General features: G+C 50.9%; 1 protein-coding gene across 1 annotated transcript; it reads right to left on the bottom strand.

The window, feature by feature from the left end:
* Positions 1-1624: 1624 nt before the first annotated feature.
* LOC135460622 (zinc finger protein ZFP2-like) lies at positions 1625-17657 on the bottom strand. The gene is made up of 5 exons (XM_064737521.1): positions 17618-17657; positions 12756-12821; positions 3773-4283; positions 3268-3327; positions 1625-3114 (listed from the first exon to the last, which is right to left on the bottom strand). Exons 3-5 carry the CDS (start codon positions 4221-4223, stop codon positions 2438-2440), a joined length of 1188 nt encoding a protein of 395 aa, XP_064593591.1. The 5' UTR covers positions 4224-4283; positions 12756-12821; positions 17618-17657; the 3' UTR covers positions 1625-2437.
* Between the last annotated feature and the right edge of the window lie 897 nt (positions 17658-18554).

Genomic DNA, 18554 nt, shown 5'->3' with positions numbered 1-18554 from the left:
CTAGCAAGATCTCCTCAATCTGCAAAAACTCTCATTATGTAACCATACTGAGATGACTGGAACCACACAGGGAACAACCAGGACCATGCTGAGGAGAACTGGGACCACACTGGGGGTAACTGGGAGTGAGTGCGACCATGCTGGGAGGGATTGGGATCATATGGGGAGTGACTGGGACTAGAGCAGGGGCAACTGGGTTCAACTGGGACCATACTGGGAGTGTCTGTAACCATAGGGAAGTGATGGAAGCACACTGGGAACAGCCGGGCCCATGCTGGAAGCAACTGGGATCACTCTGAGGGGGACTGGAATCATGGAGGGATTGACTGGGAGCAACTGGAATGATGCTGAAAGCAACTGGGAAGAAGTGGGAGTGACTGGGAACAAGCTGGAAGCAACTGGGATAAACTAGGAGAGACACTGGGATCATACTGGAGGCTACTGGGGTCATGCTGGCATTGACAGGGAGCAACTGGGATAACACCGGGGACACTGAAATCGTACTGGGAGTGTCTGAGAGCAACTGGGATTAGACTGCAAGTGACTGGGATCATACTGGGAGTGGCTACAATCATACTGCGATCAGAGTGGGTGTGATTGGACCCTGACTGGGGGTTACTGGGAGCTACCAGGCCCATGCTGGGAGCCAACAGGGGACATAATTAGAGGAACTGGGAGCAACTGGGATAAAACAGGGGGCAAGTGAACCACCCTAAGGTAACTGGGAGTGCCTGGCAATGACTATGAGAATGTTCAGGGCAACTGGGATATACTGGGAGTGTCTGAGCCCATATGGGTGGTGACTGGGACCGGACCAGGAGCCACTGGGAATGTGCTGGGGGAACTGGGAACACGCTGGGGGCAAGTGGGAAGGACTAGGGACCTGGTGGGAGAGACTGGGATCATACTGGGAGTGCCTAGGACTATGCTAGGGACAACTGGGAGAACTGGCAACACACTGGATGAAATTGGGAAGAACTGGGACTGTGCTGGGATCAAATTGCATCATCATAGGGAATGACTGGGAGGGACTGGGCTCATACTGGGAGCAGCCACTGCTGGCCCTGGGACTCTCCAAAAACACCTCCTGGGGACCCCGGATGTCCCCCCGAGGGCCATCTGTGGCTCGACTTTGGAGCCCTGCCAGCTCCAAACTTCCCCTGCAAAAAATCCCAAACCCAGGCACCCCCCAGTAGGTTTGGGCCGAGCTCCCCCACCCCCGGGCACCTGCTCCCAGGGGGGTGATGCTCCCAGGGCTGCGGCGACTCCAGGGTTCCCTCTCCCCTTCTCCAGATGCTCCTGCTGCCGCTCAGCCTCTTCCTCCTCCTCCTCCCCTGTTCCCGAAGGTCGAACCGTGAGGGCAAAGGGGGCAGGGGAAGGGTGGGAACCATGATGGGAAAAGGGGCAGGGAAAGGGCGGAACCGTGAGGGGAAAGGGGACAGGGAAAGGGTGGAACCGTGAGGGGAAAGGGGGCAGGGAAAGGGCGGGAACCCTGAGGGAAAGGGGCAGGCTCAGGCCAAGGGCGGCAACTGTGAGGGGGCACTCTGGGAGGCGGCACTCTGCAAAAAGAACTGCAACGGACTGAACATGAACGGGAGAGAAAGCAGTAAGTCTGAGAGTTTTATTTGCTGTCAAATACATCCCACACACCCAGCCCCACACAATCCCATCCAATCGCTCCTACGCTCTCATCCCATCCTATTGCTCCCAAATTGGGATCCCATTTCTCCCATCTCCTTCCAACCCCATCTCACCCTGGTACCTGTGGAATGGAGTGAGTTTGGCATAGGATTGAGATTTTGAGGTGGGAACAAGCAATTTGAGGTAGGATTGAGCCCTTTTGTGTTAAGATTGAGCTGTTTTCAGTATGATTTGAGTGGTTTTGAGGTGAAAGATTGATCCCTCTTCACTTTTGGACTGCAAAGAGATGGAAAAGACAAGAAAATTAAGGCCAAACCAAATGAATAAGAAGCCAGGTGTGTTCCCAACATGGATCACAGGGAAAGTGGTCACCAGGGCTGTGCCCCAAGTGCCTCCTCCAATGGGGGATGGAGCTGGAGCAGAGCACGAAGTTCTTCCTGCACTCGGGGCACTTGCAGGGCTTCCCTTATCGGTGGCTGTATTGGTGTCGGGTCAAATGAGAGCTCTGTGAGAAGCTCTTCCCACATTCTCCACACTTGTAGGGTCTCTCCCCTGTGTGGATGCGCCGGTGGGTGATGAGTTGGCAGTTGTACTTAAATCCCTTCCCACACTCAGGGAAGAAGAGGGCCCTCTCCTCTGTGTGACTCAGATTGTGCAGGAGGAGATGGGAGTTGAACCGAAATCTATTCCCACACTCGGAACACTCGTAAGGCCTCTCCCTAGTGTGGATCTTTTGGTGCCTGATCAGGGTGTCATGGTCCCTAAAGTTCTTCCCACATTCCCCACACTCATAGGGTCATTCCCCAGTGTGGATCCTCTGGTGCTTGATCAGGTCAGAGCTCCCCCTGAAGCTCTTCCCACACTTCCCACATTTGTAGGGCCGCTCTCCAGTGTGGATCCTCTGGTGCTTGATCAGGTCACAGCTCCACTTGAAGCTCTTCCCACACTCCCCACACTCATGGGGCCGTTCCCCAGTGTGGGTTCTCTGGTGGCTGATCAGGCTGGAGCTCTGCCTGAAGCTCTGTCCAAACTCCCTACACTCGTAGGGCCTCTCCCCAGTGTGGGTCCTCTGGTGGCTGGTAAGGTGGGAGCTCCGGCTGAAGCTCATCCCACACTCTCCACACTCATACGGCTGTTCCCCAGTGTGGGTCCTCTGGTGCTCGATGAGCTTGTAGTTCCACCTGAAGCTCTTCCCACACTCTACACATGTGTGGGGCTTCTCCCCATCATGAAGCTGCTCATGGAGCACCAGCTCCGAGCTCTGGCTTGATCTCTGGCCGCCTTCCCAGCCCAGGCTGGCTCTTTCCTCCTCAGATCCCCGCCATCTGCGTTTGCAGCCCCTCCTCGTGCAGCATCTCCGGGGCTTTTCCTCCCCGTTGGCTTCCTGCACCACGGAGCCGCTCAAAACGGCCTCTTCCACCAGGTTCTGCTGCGGGCATTTGTCCTCCCTGCTCTCCATGCTCAGCTCCTGCTCTGGGGGAGGAAGGACAAGGACAGGATGGGATTTGCCTCTGTGCCACAGGCAAGGGCAAGGAGATCTCCCCAGGGCTGTGCTGCAGCCAGGGCCATACTGGGCTGGGCTGTGGAGCAGCTCAGAGGGGAAAGGGGCACTGACTTCCTCCTCACCTGCTTCAGTGTCCCAGGACATCTTCCTCACAGACTCCCAGGGGTTGGCAATGGGAAATCCTGGTTTGGGGAAAACAAGGGATGAGCATGTTGAGTTTGAAGGTCCCTCTGCCCAAGTCCATCTCTACCAGTCACCGGCCATCTGTGCTTCAGGAAAACCACCCAAACACCAAGATTCAGCCCTGGAAAAGCCTCCCAGGAGTTCCCTGTCCCTGGTCCCTCCCCTCGGGTGTTCAGGGGTTCCCCCCTGTCCCAGCTGCAGGGGGTCACGCTTGGATTGGGGGTCCCCCTTTGTGAAGGTCCGCCCGAAGTGAACGGGTGACGAATAATTTTTGAGTGCAAAAATAACCAACAAAGGCACAGGGGTTTGCAGTAGCAAATCAACAAGATGGAATTTATTGATAATAACCACAGCTAAATATGCATTGGTTAGAGGATCCGGGGAAGAGAAGGATAGAATAAGGAAAAAGGAAGGAGAGAAGGTCAGGGAATGGGGTATAGCTACCAAGACGTGATGCCTTCGGGGTCCCGCCGCCGATGCTCGCTGGTACACCTCTTGGGGAGACTCGGAGAGGCAGTCGAACCGAACCCCAGATATACTGTTCTTGGTTGGGGGAAGGGTGGCCGCAATTAGGTTTCCATGGAGGGGAAAAGTCCATTGTTTTCATGGCCGAATGCTCCCAGGTACGTCTACTCTGGGCAGGTTCTCCCCCTTCCCTGAGTTGGGAGGGGGTACAGTCCCAGTCTCTGGAAGGAGGTTGCCAGGGGGGTGCCATGGGGGTGCCAATAGGGTGCCAGAGGGGTTCTTGGTTCTTTGATGAGGGGGTTCGCATTTCAGTTGGTCTGTCAAGGTGGTTGAAGACAGGCAAGAGGGGTCTTCTCTTGGAGCGGGGGGGGGAAGCCACCCCAGAGCTCAGTCCAGCCAGGCCTGAGGTTTGGAAGAAGTCCAGTTCCATTGTTCAGAACAGGGCAGCATGCCCCTTCGAGTACAGCATGGCATGTTCTGCAGACACCATCTGTAAACGCACTAAATACGCATGAGACTTTCTTTCCCAACTGGCTCAACAGTTTTTTTAACCCTTCGGTGGTCTCATGACAATTGTGAGGCAAAAACTGAAGGATTTCCGGATGGACTTCCACACCCTTCTCCTCAGTGCCCACCCTGCCAAGGCTGCTGGCAGTCCCAGCAATGCCAAAAGCTCCCCCCTCTTCGCTCTCCCCATTTCGGGATGCCGGGGCTGTTTGGGCTCCCGGGCTCCCTTCTCCCCTCATTCTCTGCTCGGGGCTGCAGCGGCTCCAAGGAGTCCCCCCTGCCCCTCTCCAGGCTCTTGAGGCTCCCGCCAATGGCAGTGCTCCCCAGTCTCTGGGCTCCCCACTTTGGGCTCTTGGGGCACACAGGGCTCTGCTCCTCCAGGCTGCCTCTGCCTGCAGCCACCACCGGCACCCCCGATGTTCCCCCAAGGGGCCTTTTCCTCTCAGCCTTGGACTTCTTCATTCTCCAAACATCCCCCAAAAAACCCAACTGGGAGCAACTGGGAGTGACTGGGAACATGCTGGAGAGAACTGGGCTATACTGGGACATACTGGGAGGGACTGGAACAAATGAGGGTGAAAGAGAGCAACTGGAACCATGTGGAGCACAACTGGTTCTTACTGGCAGGGACTGGGAGCACAGTGGGGCCATCTTTGGATCATACTGGGAGGGACTGGACTAATACAAGAAAACCCTCAAAAACCCCAGAGATACACCAAAAATCCCAGTGGAACTCACCAAAATTTTTAAAAACTCCCAAAATCCCCCCAAAAAACCCCCACAACCCCAAAAAAACACCCCAAATCCAAAACCCCCCAAATCAACAAAACCCCCCAAAATCACATAAGCATCTCTAAACCCAATAATTCTCCCAAAAAACCCCAATAATTCCCCCCAAACTCCCAACAAAATCCCCCAAAGCCCAAAAAAGCCACCCTGAAATTCCCAAACAGCCTCGCAAAACCCCAAAATCCCCACAAATCCCCCCAGAACCCACCAGACTCAGTGGGGCTGTCCTGGATCAGGGGGCACCGGCCGGTGGAACAGCAGCCACTTCAGGGGGCCCTCAGAGCTTTTTGGGGAGGGGGCACCATGGGAGACCCCCCAAAAACCAGGGGGGGGGGAGGAACCCCTGCTGTGGCCCCTCCCCCTGAAACCCCCAGACCTCAGTTCAGTGTGGGCCTGGGACCCCCCGGGACCCCCAATTCTCCCCCGAGACCTCTCCAGGAACCCCAAACCCCCCAGAGCCCCCCAGGGTTGGCCTAGAATCACCCTGGACCCCCAAACCCTCCCCAAGACCCCCAGAACTCCCCAGGACTCTCAGACGCCCCCATTTCCCTCCAAAATTCACCCCTGGGCTACCTGAAACCCCCCTGTGAAAAATGCATGTATTTTATGATTGGCTTTTTGCAAATATTAAAATGAATATTATATGTGTTGTGTTAGAAAGAAATGCTGTATTAATTCTCTTAAGTACTGTGTTAAATATAGTTTTAAGCTATAAAAATTGAAAAACAGAAACTATGCTATGTAAGATGCTTTGTTTAACAGAAAGGGCTTGCAGCGAGATAGCAGCCACAGGACACCTAAATCTTTCAGAGAAAGGGAATTTATTGCCTTCTTATCAGAAGAAATTAACCTCTTCCTGCCTTGAAGGCACTGTTAGGATTAGAAGGAAGAAGCTGACACTGACCAGACAGAATCCTGTGTTTGAACGGAATTTATGCATCATGTATGAAGTGTATGAATATGCAACGGGCTACTGTTCCTAATGGTTAATCCTTTGTTAACAGGGGTCCTTTTTCGGGCTCATCATGCCCAGAAAAGGTACCCAGACGTCTGTAATTCTTTGTTTTTATTGTCTCATATTGTCTTAATTCAATTTGTCCAAATTGTTATTACTCTAATTGTGTTACTATTTTTATAACCATCTTATTATTATTAAACTTTAAAATTTTTAAAAACAAGTGATTGGCGTTTTTCACACACACATAACTATAAATCTACAAAACTTCTCTTAACGTATATTTAATATTCACTCTTTAATTGTGAGAGACAACCATCCATCTCATTATTCATCTACAGCATCATTTTCTAATGTTGTTGACTTTCTCAGCTTCTGTTAATACTTGTGATTTTATAACAGAATGTTCTTGTATGGGATTTTGTAAGATTCTGTAATCAGATTTCTGTTTTGTTCTTGGATTTCTTAGTGCTGGGTCAGAAGTGAATGCAGCATTTTGGGAGGGAAGCTGTCAGACTCAGTGGGGCTGGGACCCGTGGCCTCTGAGGGGCTCCTGGTGTGAGAATCCCCAATCACTTGTGTTAAAATTTTAAAAGTTTAATAATAATAAAATGGTTATAAAATAGTAATAAAAATTAGAGCAATAAGAATTTGGACAATCAGAGTTAAGACAATAAAGACAATAAAAAGCAAAGAATTACTGATGTTTGGATGCTTTCCTGTTGAAAGCACGGCTTGCTAACAAAGCATTAACTCTTAAAAGCAACAGCCTGTTGCATATTGAAATATCTCATACATGATGCAAACATTCCTTTCAAACTAAGGATTTTTCTGTTTATTGTCAACTTCTCCACCTTCATCTTGTAAATCATGGTTTGGCTCCATGGAGTCTGAAAGGAGGTAGAAAAGCCTGGTTCTTCCTGATAAGGAGGCAATAATTCTTCTCTCTAGGATTTTGGGTGTCTTGTTGCTGATATTTCTGTGCAAAGAATTTCTTTATTATCTTATCCATTCTTTGAGCCAGTTAAAAGTATCTTACATGGCATGGTTTCTATTTTAATACTATGTTGTAGCCTAAAACTATATTTATCACACTACTTAAAAAATACAGTACTACTAATTAATACAATATAACATGTATATTATTCCTTCTAATATATGTGAAGAGCCAATCATGTAATATGTATTTTTCAGGCAGGGAGCTATTCTTGTTGCTATTACTTTTAATATATTTTTTTAAAATTGAAATAATTTATTTTTAAATAATTAGCAGCAACCCTTCCATGCCTGTTCACAGCCAGGTCTAGGGTGAAAGGAGGTGGAAGTTGGTGCAAAGCAGCTGTAACAGGATCCAGTGGGCAAGTCTCACATCACAGACAGTGAGGTAGGGCCCAGGTGGCCACTGAGACAAAGGGCTGGGGCTGAAGGGGATGGGCGGAGTTGTCTATCCCATGTTGAGGAGCTGTTTTTCCACTGGGCATGGTCTCCTTAGCATACCCTGGATCAGTGCCAGCTTCACAGTGCTGTTATCACCTCTTCAGAGTGGGCACTGCAGCCTTCATCTCCAGCCCTCAACCCTCTCTAATGAGCTGTACAACGGCTGAAGACTTGACAAAGGGGAAGGTTGTAAGAGCCTAAATGAGAGATGTGGGACTCCAGGTGGCTCTCCAAAATGCAGTTTACTGTATACAAACTGCAGTTTATTCCATCCCAGAGGTTACAGCAGTCCAGGGTTGTGGGTGACAGAGCCTGTGCCTACAGCTGTCAGCTCCAGCTGCACACAAGACTGGACACCCTTTAATTTTGGTTACAATGCATTATATACTTTTCTTTGCTGAGCATAAAGATTTCTTTCACTAACTGGAGAGCTTAATTGGATAATCCTTAAATGATGAAATACATAACAGACTGAAAGAGCGCTATGAAGCCAAGTGTCATTATTTTATCCTGTGATATGGTGTGAGTATTGAAATTTCAGATTTTAGGGTGCAGGTGAAATTACAGGACTCTCCCAGGGAGCCTGTATTCCTTTATTTGCAGTATACGAATAATTTAATACTGCACAACCAATCTATACCTTAACTTTTACCTATAGCCTAACTGCTATGTCGTATCATATGATAATTTAACTACTATATCAATAATATATCATATCATATATCATATATCATATATCATATATCATATATCATATATCATATCATACCATATCATATAATATATCATATCATAATGATACCTATATCATGACTATTATAATTACCATATTCATGGTACTATTCTCCAATCACTAAAAGTTAGTACATTACAGTTAAAGCTAGAAGTTGTTTTTCAGTTTCCTTGCAATGGAAAATTCTGAGACCTTTTTTCTACTTGCCACATGTCTTGTTTGCCTGTGGTGTCCTTCTGCTCGGTAAAAACATCTTCTTGTTTGAGGTCGGTTTATCCTTTGCTCTAAGCCATAAAAACCCCTTCTGACTAACACACCCTTTGCTGCCTTGGTTATCCAGTGAGACTGGCTCAGCAATTCTTTTCTTCTCTATCAAAACTTGCTTCCATCTCTATTCCATTCTCAGGTTCTACATTCAGAGATCTTTCTGCCAAGCACACATATCTGTGAGACTTTCTTGTCAAACTTTCATCCTTCCCAACAGGGAGTCTGTGGTGTTGTGAGGTTCCCAGGACGAGGTGGGAGATAAGAATTTCACTGCATGTTCTCAGAAGGCTGATTATATTATATTATATTATATTATATTATATTACATTACATTACATTACATTACATTACACTAAAACTATGCTAAAGAAAAAGGAAGGCTAAATCAGAAGGCTAGAAAGGAATGAATAATAAAAACCCATGACTCTGCAGAGAGTCCAACACAGCTGGCTGTGATTGGTCATTAAGAAAACACAATTCACATGGAACCAATGGAAGACTCATCTACCACATTCCAAAGCAGCAGAACACAAGGAGAAACAGTGAGATAATTATTATTTACATTTTTCTCTGAGGCTTCTCAACTTCCCAGGAGAAGAAATCCTGGCTGTGAAAAATGCATGTATTTTATGATTGGCTTTTCGCAAATATTCAAATGAGTATTATGTGTTGTGTTAGAAAGTAATGCTCTATTATTTCTCTTTAGTAGTGTGTTAAATATAGTTTTAGGTTATAAAAATTGTTAAAATAGAAACTATGCTATGTAGGATTCTTTTTCTTAGAAAGGACTCACAGCAAGATAGCAGCCACAGGACACCCTAAATCTTTCAGAGAAAAAGAATTTATTGTCTGCTTATCAGAAGAAAGGAACTTCTTCCCACCTCTAAGGCGCTGTTAGGATTCAGAGGAAGGTGTTGGGGATGACCAGACAAAATCCTGTGTTTGAATGGAATTTACGCATCATGTATGATGTGTATGAATATGCAACAGGTCATTGCTTTTAAGGGTTAATCCTTTCTTAACGTGTGCTCTTTTTTGGGCTTGTGCTGCCCAGAAAAAGGTACCCGGGCGTCTGTAACTCTTTGTCTCTATTGTCTCATATTGTACTAATTCTAATTGTCCAAATTACTATTACCTTAATTGTATTACTATTTTTATAAGCATTATATTACTATTCAACTTTTAAAATTTTAAAAACAAGTGATTGGCGTTTTTCACATTGGTAAAGGGATTTTTCAGAAAACATCGCAATGACACTGTCCCAGCTGCAGGATCTGCTTCCCATCAGCCCTGAGCCCAGCCTAGTGCTGAACAAAGGGGCTGGACCAGGGTCATCCCCTGATGGGGGCTGTGCACACCCTCTGCTGAAATAAAGAAGGCCAGTAGCCTTCTTCTCCTTTTTAATGCCTTTATTGAAAGTGATCAACTCAGGATTGGGCAGCTCGGAGGGACTGCAGTCTCCAGTCGCCTCTCCCAGGGCGACTCAGAGGAGGAGGATAAGCACAGCTCTGTCCACTAGGGGCAGAGCTGGGGAATCACGGCCTCGTGGGAGCTTTTAGGGCGTGGTGTTCTCGCCCGATGTTAACTTAGTCTGAGGCTCGCTTCCTCCCAGACCTGGCCCGGGGGCTCTCGCACACAGGGTGAGGATCAACAAAGGTTTCCAGTGTCTCTGCAGGCTCAGCACTCGGCTCCTCACATCCAGACATCACTCCAGTCTCTCAGCTCTTAGGTGGCTCGTTGTTTTTGGGGTTTTCTCCGTGCGTTTGGTGTACGGAGTCCCACACAGCATGCTGGTCCTGGAGCGCCTTGCATAACCCCCCCACCCTCTCAGGTGTCTTCACTATTCTGGGAAGAGTGCACCTTAGCCTCGGGGAAGGGCCATTACCTCACCCTAGCCAGGGCTTTTACTAATACAAAAGGGGAGATAAGCTACAACCACGACCCGACCCGTGATTACAATAACAAAGCACGCAGAACCCTGGCAGGGACAGAGATCTGGCTGCCTCCCTGTAACTCTTTCTCACAAAAAAAATATTAACTGAATTTTTGTTCATAAAAACAGCCCTACAACACCCACATCCTCCTAGATATTCCTCTGAACCCCCAATTCAGCTGCAAATTCCAGTGAAGTGGTGCAGCTTTAGATCTCTTTGTTTAATTTCGTTATTGTTACCTCCATTTTGAGTGTTTTGATGGGATAAAGATGGAAAATAATTAGGTTGGAAAAGACCTCCAAGGATCATCCAGCTATGCTCGATGCCACCAGAAGAAACGATTGGACAGAGCAGAATTTTTAGGGTGCAAAGGTATGTTGGGGGGTCCTTTTGTTCCTTTTTACTTAGAGAAATTGCTAGGAAACACTAACAACTGGATACTTAAGAAAACAAAAGATGTGATTAAGCTCATGGAGGAGGGCATCTGGCTGCACTTCTCTTATTTAGGAGTTTCTCCTGAGTTCAGCCCAGAGCTGCTTCTCCAGCTGTGGGTTAGAAATTTAAGTCGGGGTAGAAACCAATTTTAGATTTAGCTGAAGTCTGCGGTTTAATCTCCTGTAGTCTGTTAACTTGTGTGCTCCCAAAAAAGCCTACAGAGAAAACAAAGGAGGTTCAAGGCTACCTAGAAAGGAATGCAAACATCCAAGCTGAAGAGAGATAAGGAGAGGGGGCTCTCGCACCGACCCTGGGGCTGAAGCAGATGGAAAAACTGAATCTGGGTTACAACTACGTGACTAAACAACTGGCAGGCTCATAAAATTTATAAGACAGTTTAATATGTGTGTGCCAGGAAAATGAATCCACAAACATCAGAGGTTTATGTCCAGAAAGGAGACAGAGGAGTCCTTTGACTTTATTTGAATAAAGGGAGAGACCATGGGGCATTTCCCTGAAGTCTCTCAAAATTTTGGAGGATGCAGCCTCTTTTTTATCCTAATTTCCCTTTTTTCTTCCCCCATTGGCTGAGGTACTTGAGAGGTAGAGACTTCCCAAAATGCCTGATACCAAAGATTTCCCTCTAATGTATAACTCCCCTCTTTTAATTTTTAAATCTTATGGAATTTAGGGGTTTCCTCTATTGTTTCTTTCATCTTGCAACGTACAATTTCATTTATCACTAACCCTAAAGTTTATTTGTCAAAGCAAATATCTTTTTCCATTGATCAGTGGAATCCTTCCCATTGTTTCTTTTATCTCAGTGCTGGTTTCATCTAGCAGCAGACCCGCAGCAGGTTTGTAAAGACAATCCCACATTCCTCTCATATGCACATGCCTTTTATACATATGCAACAAGTTAAGAGTTAAAATAGACTTGGGAATTTTCGGGGGTGCCTATGTCCTTAGGGAGCACCATCCAGTGCTGAAATCGATCATACTGGCTTTATAGTTTCTACAAATTGTGGGGTTTTTTCTGCAAATCAGGGTGAGCCTCTGCTTGTGAGACTGCACTGGGACCTTATTAACACCCACCTCACTGAGCGAGGGACCCATCCCCATCTGCCTGGGACCCTGAGCTCGGCTCGCCCTGCCCTGCCGCCCCTGGTATAGATACATATTGTAATACTGGCTTTTCACAAATGTAAAAATACATTTTATATCTGTGGTGTTAAAATAACTTTGCTATATAGTTTCTATTTCTGTTGCTAATTAAGGTTAGACATAGAGTGAAATACCTGATATAATTATGCTTGTGCTAAAATGCCTGCTTTGGTTGGGATAACATCCAATTGAGAGGAACAGCAGATTTGTCTTTACAAACCAGCTGTGGGTCTCATGGTAAACAAAACTAGCACTGAGAGATAAAAGAAACAATGGGAAGGATTCCACTGATCAATGGAAAAAGATATTTGCCTTTACAAATAAAAAAAAAATAGGTTTGCTGATAAATGAAATTGGACATTGAAAGATGAAAGAAACAATGAGGGAAACCCCCTAAATTCCATAAGAATTAACAATTAAATGCGACGGTTATTCATTAGAGGGAAATATTTGGTATCAGGTATTTCAGGAAGTCTGTGCCTCTCAAACACCGCAGCCAATGGGGGAAGAGAGAAGGGAAATTGGGATAAAAAGGAGGCTGCATTCTCCAAAATTTTGAGAGACCCCAGGGGAATGCCCCATGGCTTCTCCCTTTATTCAAATAAAGTCAAAGGACTCCTCTGTCTCTGTGCCAGAGGGGAGGGGAAGGAGATCCCCCCAGGGCTGTGCTGCAGCTGGGGCCTTGCTGGGCAGGGAGATGGAGCAGCACAGAGAGGAAAGGGGCACTGACTTCCTCCTCACCTGCCTCCATGTCCTGGGGCATCTTCCTCTTCCTCACAGCCTCCCAGGGGTTGGCAATAGGAAATCCTGGTTTGGGGAAAAACAAGAGATGAGCACCTTGGGTTTGAAGGTCCCCCTGTCCAAGTCCATGTCTAGATGTCAGCATCATGTGTCCATAAAAATCTCCTCTAAAAAAGCCTCCCAGGAGTTCCCCATCTCTGGTCTCTTAGTTTTGGGGTTCTGGGATGTCCTGGGGTGACATTATGATGTTTGTATCCCCATTCCTCTGTTCTGTGCCTTTAAGACCGGCTCTGAAGAGTGGAAGTTTTGTTTGGGTTTCTCTTATCAGAGACACAGAGACAAGCAGTACATCGGGCTGTTTTTTTCTCTTCTTGCTTAGCTTGCTGCTTGGCTGGCTTGCTTTTCTGCTCTTGCTTCTGCTTCTGCTCTGCTTTGCCTCTGCTTATTAGTTAGTTTAGCCAAACAGTCCACGTTCCGTCCTGGACTGTTTCTCCTCTCCTGTTTCTGTGACCATCTCGAACCTGCTCCGGACTGGGACCCGGGAACACCGAAGGTTTGGCTGCAGCAGTTGCCCCAGCGCCGGAGGGACTGAGAACAGAGCAACCACCCCCGAAAGAGACTTTCTGATTTTGTCATCTTTCTCAAAGCGGTGTCATCTGGTATTGTTCATTTTGTGTGCTGGGGGGGATGCTGTGTCTGTCAAATAAACAGGTTCTTTCCACCTGTCTCCCAGGAATTTTTTCCCGAAGCGGTTGGGGGGAGGGGCCATGTGGGTTTTGCTTTCTGGAGGGGCCCTCCTTTGCAGATTCTTTAACAAATTTGCCCTAAACCATTACATGGGATTCCTCCCCGTCCAGGCTGCTGTGTGTCCCAGCAATCCCAAAAGCTCCTCTCTATTCTGTCTCCCCATTTAGGCATGCTGGGGTATTTGGGGGTCCCTTCTCTCCTCATCCTCTGCTCTGGGCTGCAGCGGCTCCAAGGAGTCTCCCCTGCCCCTCTCCAGGCTCTTGAGGCTCCCGCCAATGGCGGCGCTCCCCCCTCTCTGGGCTTCCCACTTTGGGCTCCTGGGGGACACAGGGCTCTGCTGTCCCTACAAGGGGCATTTTCTGCTCAGTTTTGCAGGTCTTCATTCTCCAAACATCCCCCCAGAAAAGGGACCCCCCCAGGATATCTGGGCCGAGCTCCCCATCCCCAGTCACAATCGCAAGGGTGGGGTGTGTGAATTCAGGGAGGGTTTGGTGGTGCTGAGGCACTTGAATCTGCACTATATCCCACAGGAGTGGGCAAGGGAATAGCAGGGCTGGGAGAAGCCATGAGGAAGAACGACCACAGCCACATTCCTGGATTCACTCCTCCACCGAGGAGCTTGCATCCTGGAGGAGATATCCCACAGAATATCTGTGGGATATCACCCCCAACACCTGCAGTCCTCCAGGGCTGAATCCAGAGCCTGCTTCTGCCTGGCTGAGAGCACAGAGGGAGCTGCAGGACATCTCAGGTCTCCCTGGATCCTTCTCCAGGTGAGCACCTCCAGCTCTCCCAGCCTGGCTCCAGATCAGCTGGGCTCCAGCTCTTGGAGCACCTCTGGGGCCTCCTCTGGACTGGTTCCAGCAGCTCCAGGTCCTTCCTGTGCTGGGCCCCAGGGCTGGGGCAGCTCTGCAGGTGGGGTCTCACCTGAGTTGGGCTGAGGAGCAGAAACCTCCCCTTCTCTGCTGCCCACACTAGGGCTCAGTCCAGGCTCAGGGGGCCTTTCAGGGCTGGGGCTTCCCTCTGCTTTCCTCAATCTGCCTTTGTCCCTCCTCTTCCTCTTCCTCCCACTCTTCCTCTTCAATCCCTCCTCCTCCTCCTCCCTCAGCCCACCTCCTTTTCCTCTTCCATTCCTTCTGGCTCTCCTCCTTCATCCTTCCCCTTCCCTCCCTCCTCCTCCTCCCCCGGCAGGAGCCACACCCTCGGTGCCCCGTTCCCGCAGCCCTCGCAGCCCGCAGCAGGAGCGGGGATGGAGCCGGGACAGGTCGGGATGGGCAGCGTGGGGCTCTCGGCTGCTCCCAGCCGCTGCGGGCGGGGGGAACCCGGCCCGGGCCAAAGGAGAGGCAAACTGGGCAAACTGGGGGCTGCACATCCAAACTGGGCCTTGCTGGGGACCCTGCCTAGTCAGTGCCAGCCCTTGGGGCTCCTCTCGGCACATCCGCCAGGGGGAAACGCACACAGGGCTGGGAGATCCCAGCAGTGGCAGCACTGCCAGGGACTGGTTTGTACTGTGGGAACTGGGAATGACTGTGAGCATGCTGAGGGACACTGGGATATACTGGGAGTATCTGTTAATCATACTCAGGTGACTGGAACCACATTGGGAACAGGTGGGACCATGCTGGGAAGAACTGGGGCCCCATGCTGGGGGCAAGTGGGAGTGAGTGGGAATGACTGGGTGTACACTGGGGACAACTGGGCATGACTGGGACCATGCTGGCAGGGACTGGGATCATCTGTGGATTGGCTGGCACTATACTAGGGATAACTGGGATCACACTGGGAGGAACAGGGAGTGACTGGAACCGTGCTAGGGGCTACTGAGATCCTACTGGGATCACAGTAGGAGAAGCTGGCCAATGCTGGGAGTGACTGACATCATACTGGATCATACTGGCAGCAACTGGGACTGCACTGAGGGTGACTGGGAGTGGCTGTGAGCAATTGGCATCAGGCTGGAAGCAACTCAGGGCAACTGGGGGTGACTGGGAGCATGCTGGGAGCAACTGGGATACACTGAGAGAGACTGAAACCATGCTGGGGGTAAATGGGAGCAACTGGAACACTACTGGATGATCATGGGAGCATACTGGGATCATACTGGGATCCTATGGGAAATAGCTGGGATCATATTGGGAGTGACTGGGAAGGTGCTGGCTCTGACTGGAATCATACTGGAAGCGACTGGGAGCAACTGGGCCCACACTGGGAATGACAGGGAGTCACTCTGAGCATGACTGCAATAATGCTGGGAGTATCTGGGACTGACTGGGGTCATACTGGGGGTGACTGGAACCATACTGGGAGTGACTACTGCTCCTGCTGGGGTCGTCCTGGGAGCCACTGGGAATACACTTTGTGCAACTGCCAGAAACTGGGATCATGGTGGAGGCAACTGGGAGGAACTGGGAAAGACTGGCATCATTCTGAGCTAACTAGAACTGTACTATGCCAACTGGAATATGCTGGGAGTGTCTGTGACCATACTGGGGGGACTGGAAGCACACAGGGAACAGCTGGGACCATGCTGGGGGCAACTGGGAATGAGCTGGACCTTGCTGAGAGGTACTGGGACTATTCTAGGGACAACCGGGATCATACTGGGAGGAACTGGGAACAACTGGAACTATACTGGAGGCAACTGGGATCATACTGGGATGACAGTGGCAACAGCTGGGTCCATGCTGGGTGACACTGGGATCACACTGAGGATGCTTGGAATCATACTGGGATTGACTGGGAATGGCTGTGAGCAACTGGAATCATGCTGAAAGCAACTGGGGGGAAGTGGGAGTGACTGGGAGCATGCTGGGGGGACTGGGATATACTGGGAGAGACTGGGAGTCACTGGGATTATATTGGAGGCTCCTGGGGTCATGCTGGCATTGACAGGGAGCAACTGGAATCACACTGGGGGCCACTGGCATCATACTGGGAGTGACTGGAAGTGACTGTAGTTAGACCACAAGTGACCAGGATCATACTGGGAGTGATTTGAGTTACACTACAAGTGACCAGGATCATACTGGGAGTGACCGGGATCATACTGGGAGTAGCTACAATTGGACTGGGATTGTAGGGGGTGTGATTGGTCCCTGTCTGGCACGTGCTGGGAGCTGCCAGGCGCATGCTGGGAGCCGACTGAGCAGCCACTGGGAGGAACTGAGAGCAACTGGGCATGGCAGGATGCAGCTGCAGCAGCGGCAGCTCCCTGGTGGGCCCGTGCCGATGCCGCTCGTGGTGCCGGCTCTGGCTGTGCCGAGATCCCGCTGGAAGGGGATCCCAGCCAGGGGCCCCATGGACACCAACTGGGGGAACCCCGGACCGGGCTCCGACAGCGCCACAGGCAGGGAACGCAGGGACAGGAGAACTGGGGGGGTCACCGAGATTTGGGGGCTGGGGGGCACGGGGGAACCAAAGGGAGAGCTGGGAGAGCAGGGAACGGGGTTTGGGGGTTCCAGGACTGAGAAAAGGGGAGCCTACGGTGGGCAGAGGGGGGACGGGCTGGGTTAAGGGGGTTCCTGCATGCAGGAAAGGGAGCTCCAAGGGTCCCCGGTGTTCCCCATTCCCAGCAAAAGGTGGAAAACCCGAGATGGCAGGGAATAGGGATCCCGGGTGTCCTCGGTGTGGAGGAGGGGACTAGGGGCTGAGAGAGAGGCTGGGGGCTAGGAAAGGCAGGAATTGGGATCCAGGGGGTCTCTGGGGGAAGAAAAAGGGGGCTCTGGGGGCTGGGAGAGGCGGGATGGCCTGGAAGGGGGTGCGGGGGTTGTTGGTGCCAGATCAGGGGGTGCAGGGTGGATCCCATGCCCGGGAATGGGGGTGCGGGGGGATCCCGGTGCGCAGAAATGGGGGTTTAGGGCCCCCCCAGTGCTCCGGGATGGGCGATCAGAGAGTCCCGGTGCCGGGGGTCACCCTCAGCTCTCGCCCCCCCGGGGCCCCAGGAGCGCCCCCAGCCCCAGCGCTGGAGCCATCGTGCTGCTCCTCCTCACTCCCAGTGTGATCCCAGTATGGTCCCAGCAGAACTCAGTCACCCGGGAGCTGCTGCCAGGATGATCCCAGTACAGCCCAGTCACTCCCACTCCTGCCATCCCTGCCACCCCTCGCTCCGGTCCGACCTGCCCCGGTTCCATCTCCGCTCCTCCCGCCGGCTGGAAGGGCTCCGGAACTGGGGGAGGAGGAGGAGGGAGGGAGGAAGAGGCGGAGCGGCAGCAGGAAGCGGCGGGAGCAGAGGACGGCCGGAATCGCGCGGTTCCGGCGCTGCCTGAACTCCGGAACCCGGGAGCATCGCCCCCCATCCTGAAGGTGCCCAGGGAGGCTCCCCCCGTCCCAGCTGCAGGGGGTCACGCTTGGATTGGTGGTCCCGTCTACTCGGTGCCCGCCCTACCCAGGATGCTGGCAGTCCCAGCAATCCCAAAAGCTCCCCCCTCTTCGCTCTCCCCATTTCGGGATGCCGGGGCTGTTTTGGCTCCCGGGCTCCCTTCTCCCCTCATTCTTTGCTCGGGGCTACAGCGGCTCCAAGGAGTCCCCCCTGCCCCTCTCCAGGCTCTTGAGGCTCCCGCCAATGGCAGCGCTCCCCAATCTCTGGGCTCCCCACTTTGGGCTCTTGGGGCACACAGGGCTCTGCTCCTCCAGGCTGCCTCTGCCTGCAGCCGCCACCGGCACGCCCTGATGTCCCCCCAAGGGGCCTTTTCCGCTCAGCCTTGGACTTCTTCATTCTCCAAACATCCCCCCAAAAACTCAACTGGGAGCAACTGGGAGTGACTGGGAACATGCTGGAGAGAACTGGGCTATACTGGGAGAGACTTGAACAAAAGCGATAGTGAAAGAGCAACTGGAACCATGTGGAGCACAACTGGTTCATCCTGGCAGGGACTGGGAGCACACTGGGCTTATCTCGGGATCATACTGGGAGGTACTGGACTAATACTGGGAGTATCTGAGAGTGACTGGGAACACACCCTGCACATCATCCCCCATACTGGGCCTGACTGGGAGCATGCTGGGAGCAAATGGCATCATACTGGGACTGACTGGGTTGATCTAGGAAGCAAC

Source organism: Zonotrichia leucophrys, unplaced genomic scaffold (assembly GCF_028769735.1).
Source record: "Zonotrichia leucophrys gambelii isolate GWCS_2022_RI unplaced genomic scaffold, RI_Zleu_2.0 Scaffold_66_255841, whole genome shotgun sequence".
Taxonomy (NCBI): domain Eukaryota; kingdom Metazoa; phylum Chordata; class Aves; order Passeriformes; family Passerellidae; genus Zonotrichia; species Zonotrichia leucophrys.
The sequence above is the reverse complement of the archived record's forward strand: the minus strand, read 5'-3'. Positions and strand labels throughout refer to the sequence as shown.

Excerpts from the sequence above, each read along its gene's own strand:
- LOC135460622 (XM_064737521.1), bottom strand. The coding sequence starts at position 4,223 with ATGGAACTGGACTTCTTCCAAACCTCAGGCCTGGCTGGACTGAGCTCT. Across the intron at positions 3,328-3,772 it reads CCCGAAGGCATCACGTCTTG|GATTTCCCATTGCCAACCCC; the intron begins GTAGCTATACCC and ends TCCCCAAACCAG. Across the intron at positions 3,115-3,267 it reads GTCCTGGGACACTGAAGCAG|AGCAGGAGCTGAGCATGGAG; the intron begins GTGAGGAGGAAG and ends TTCCTCCCCCAG.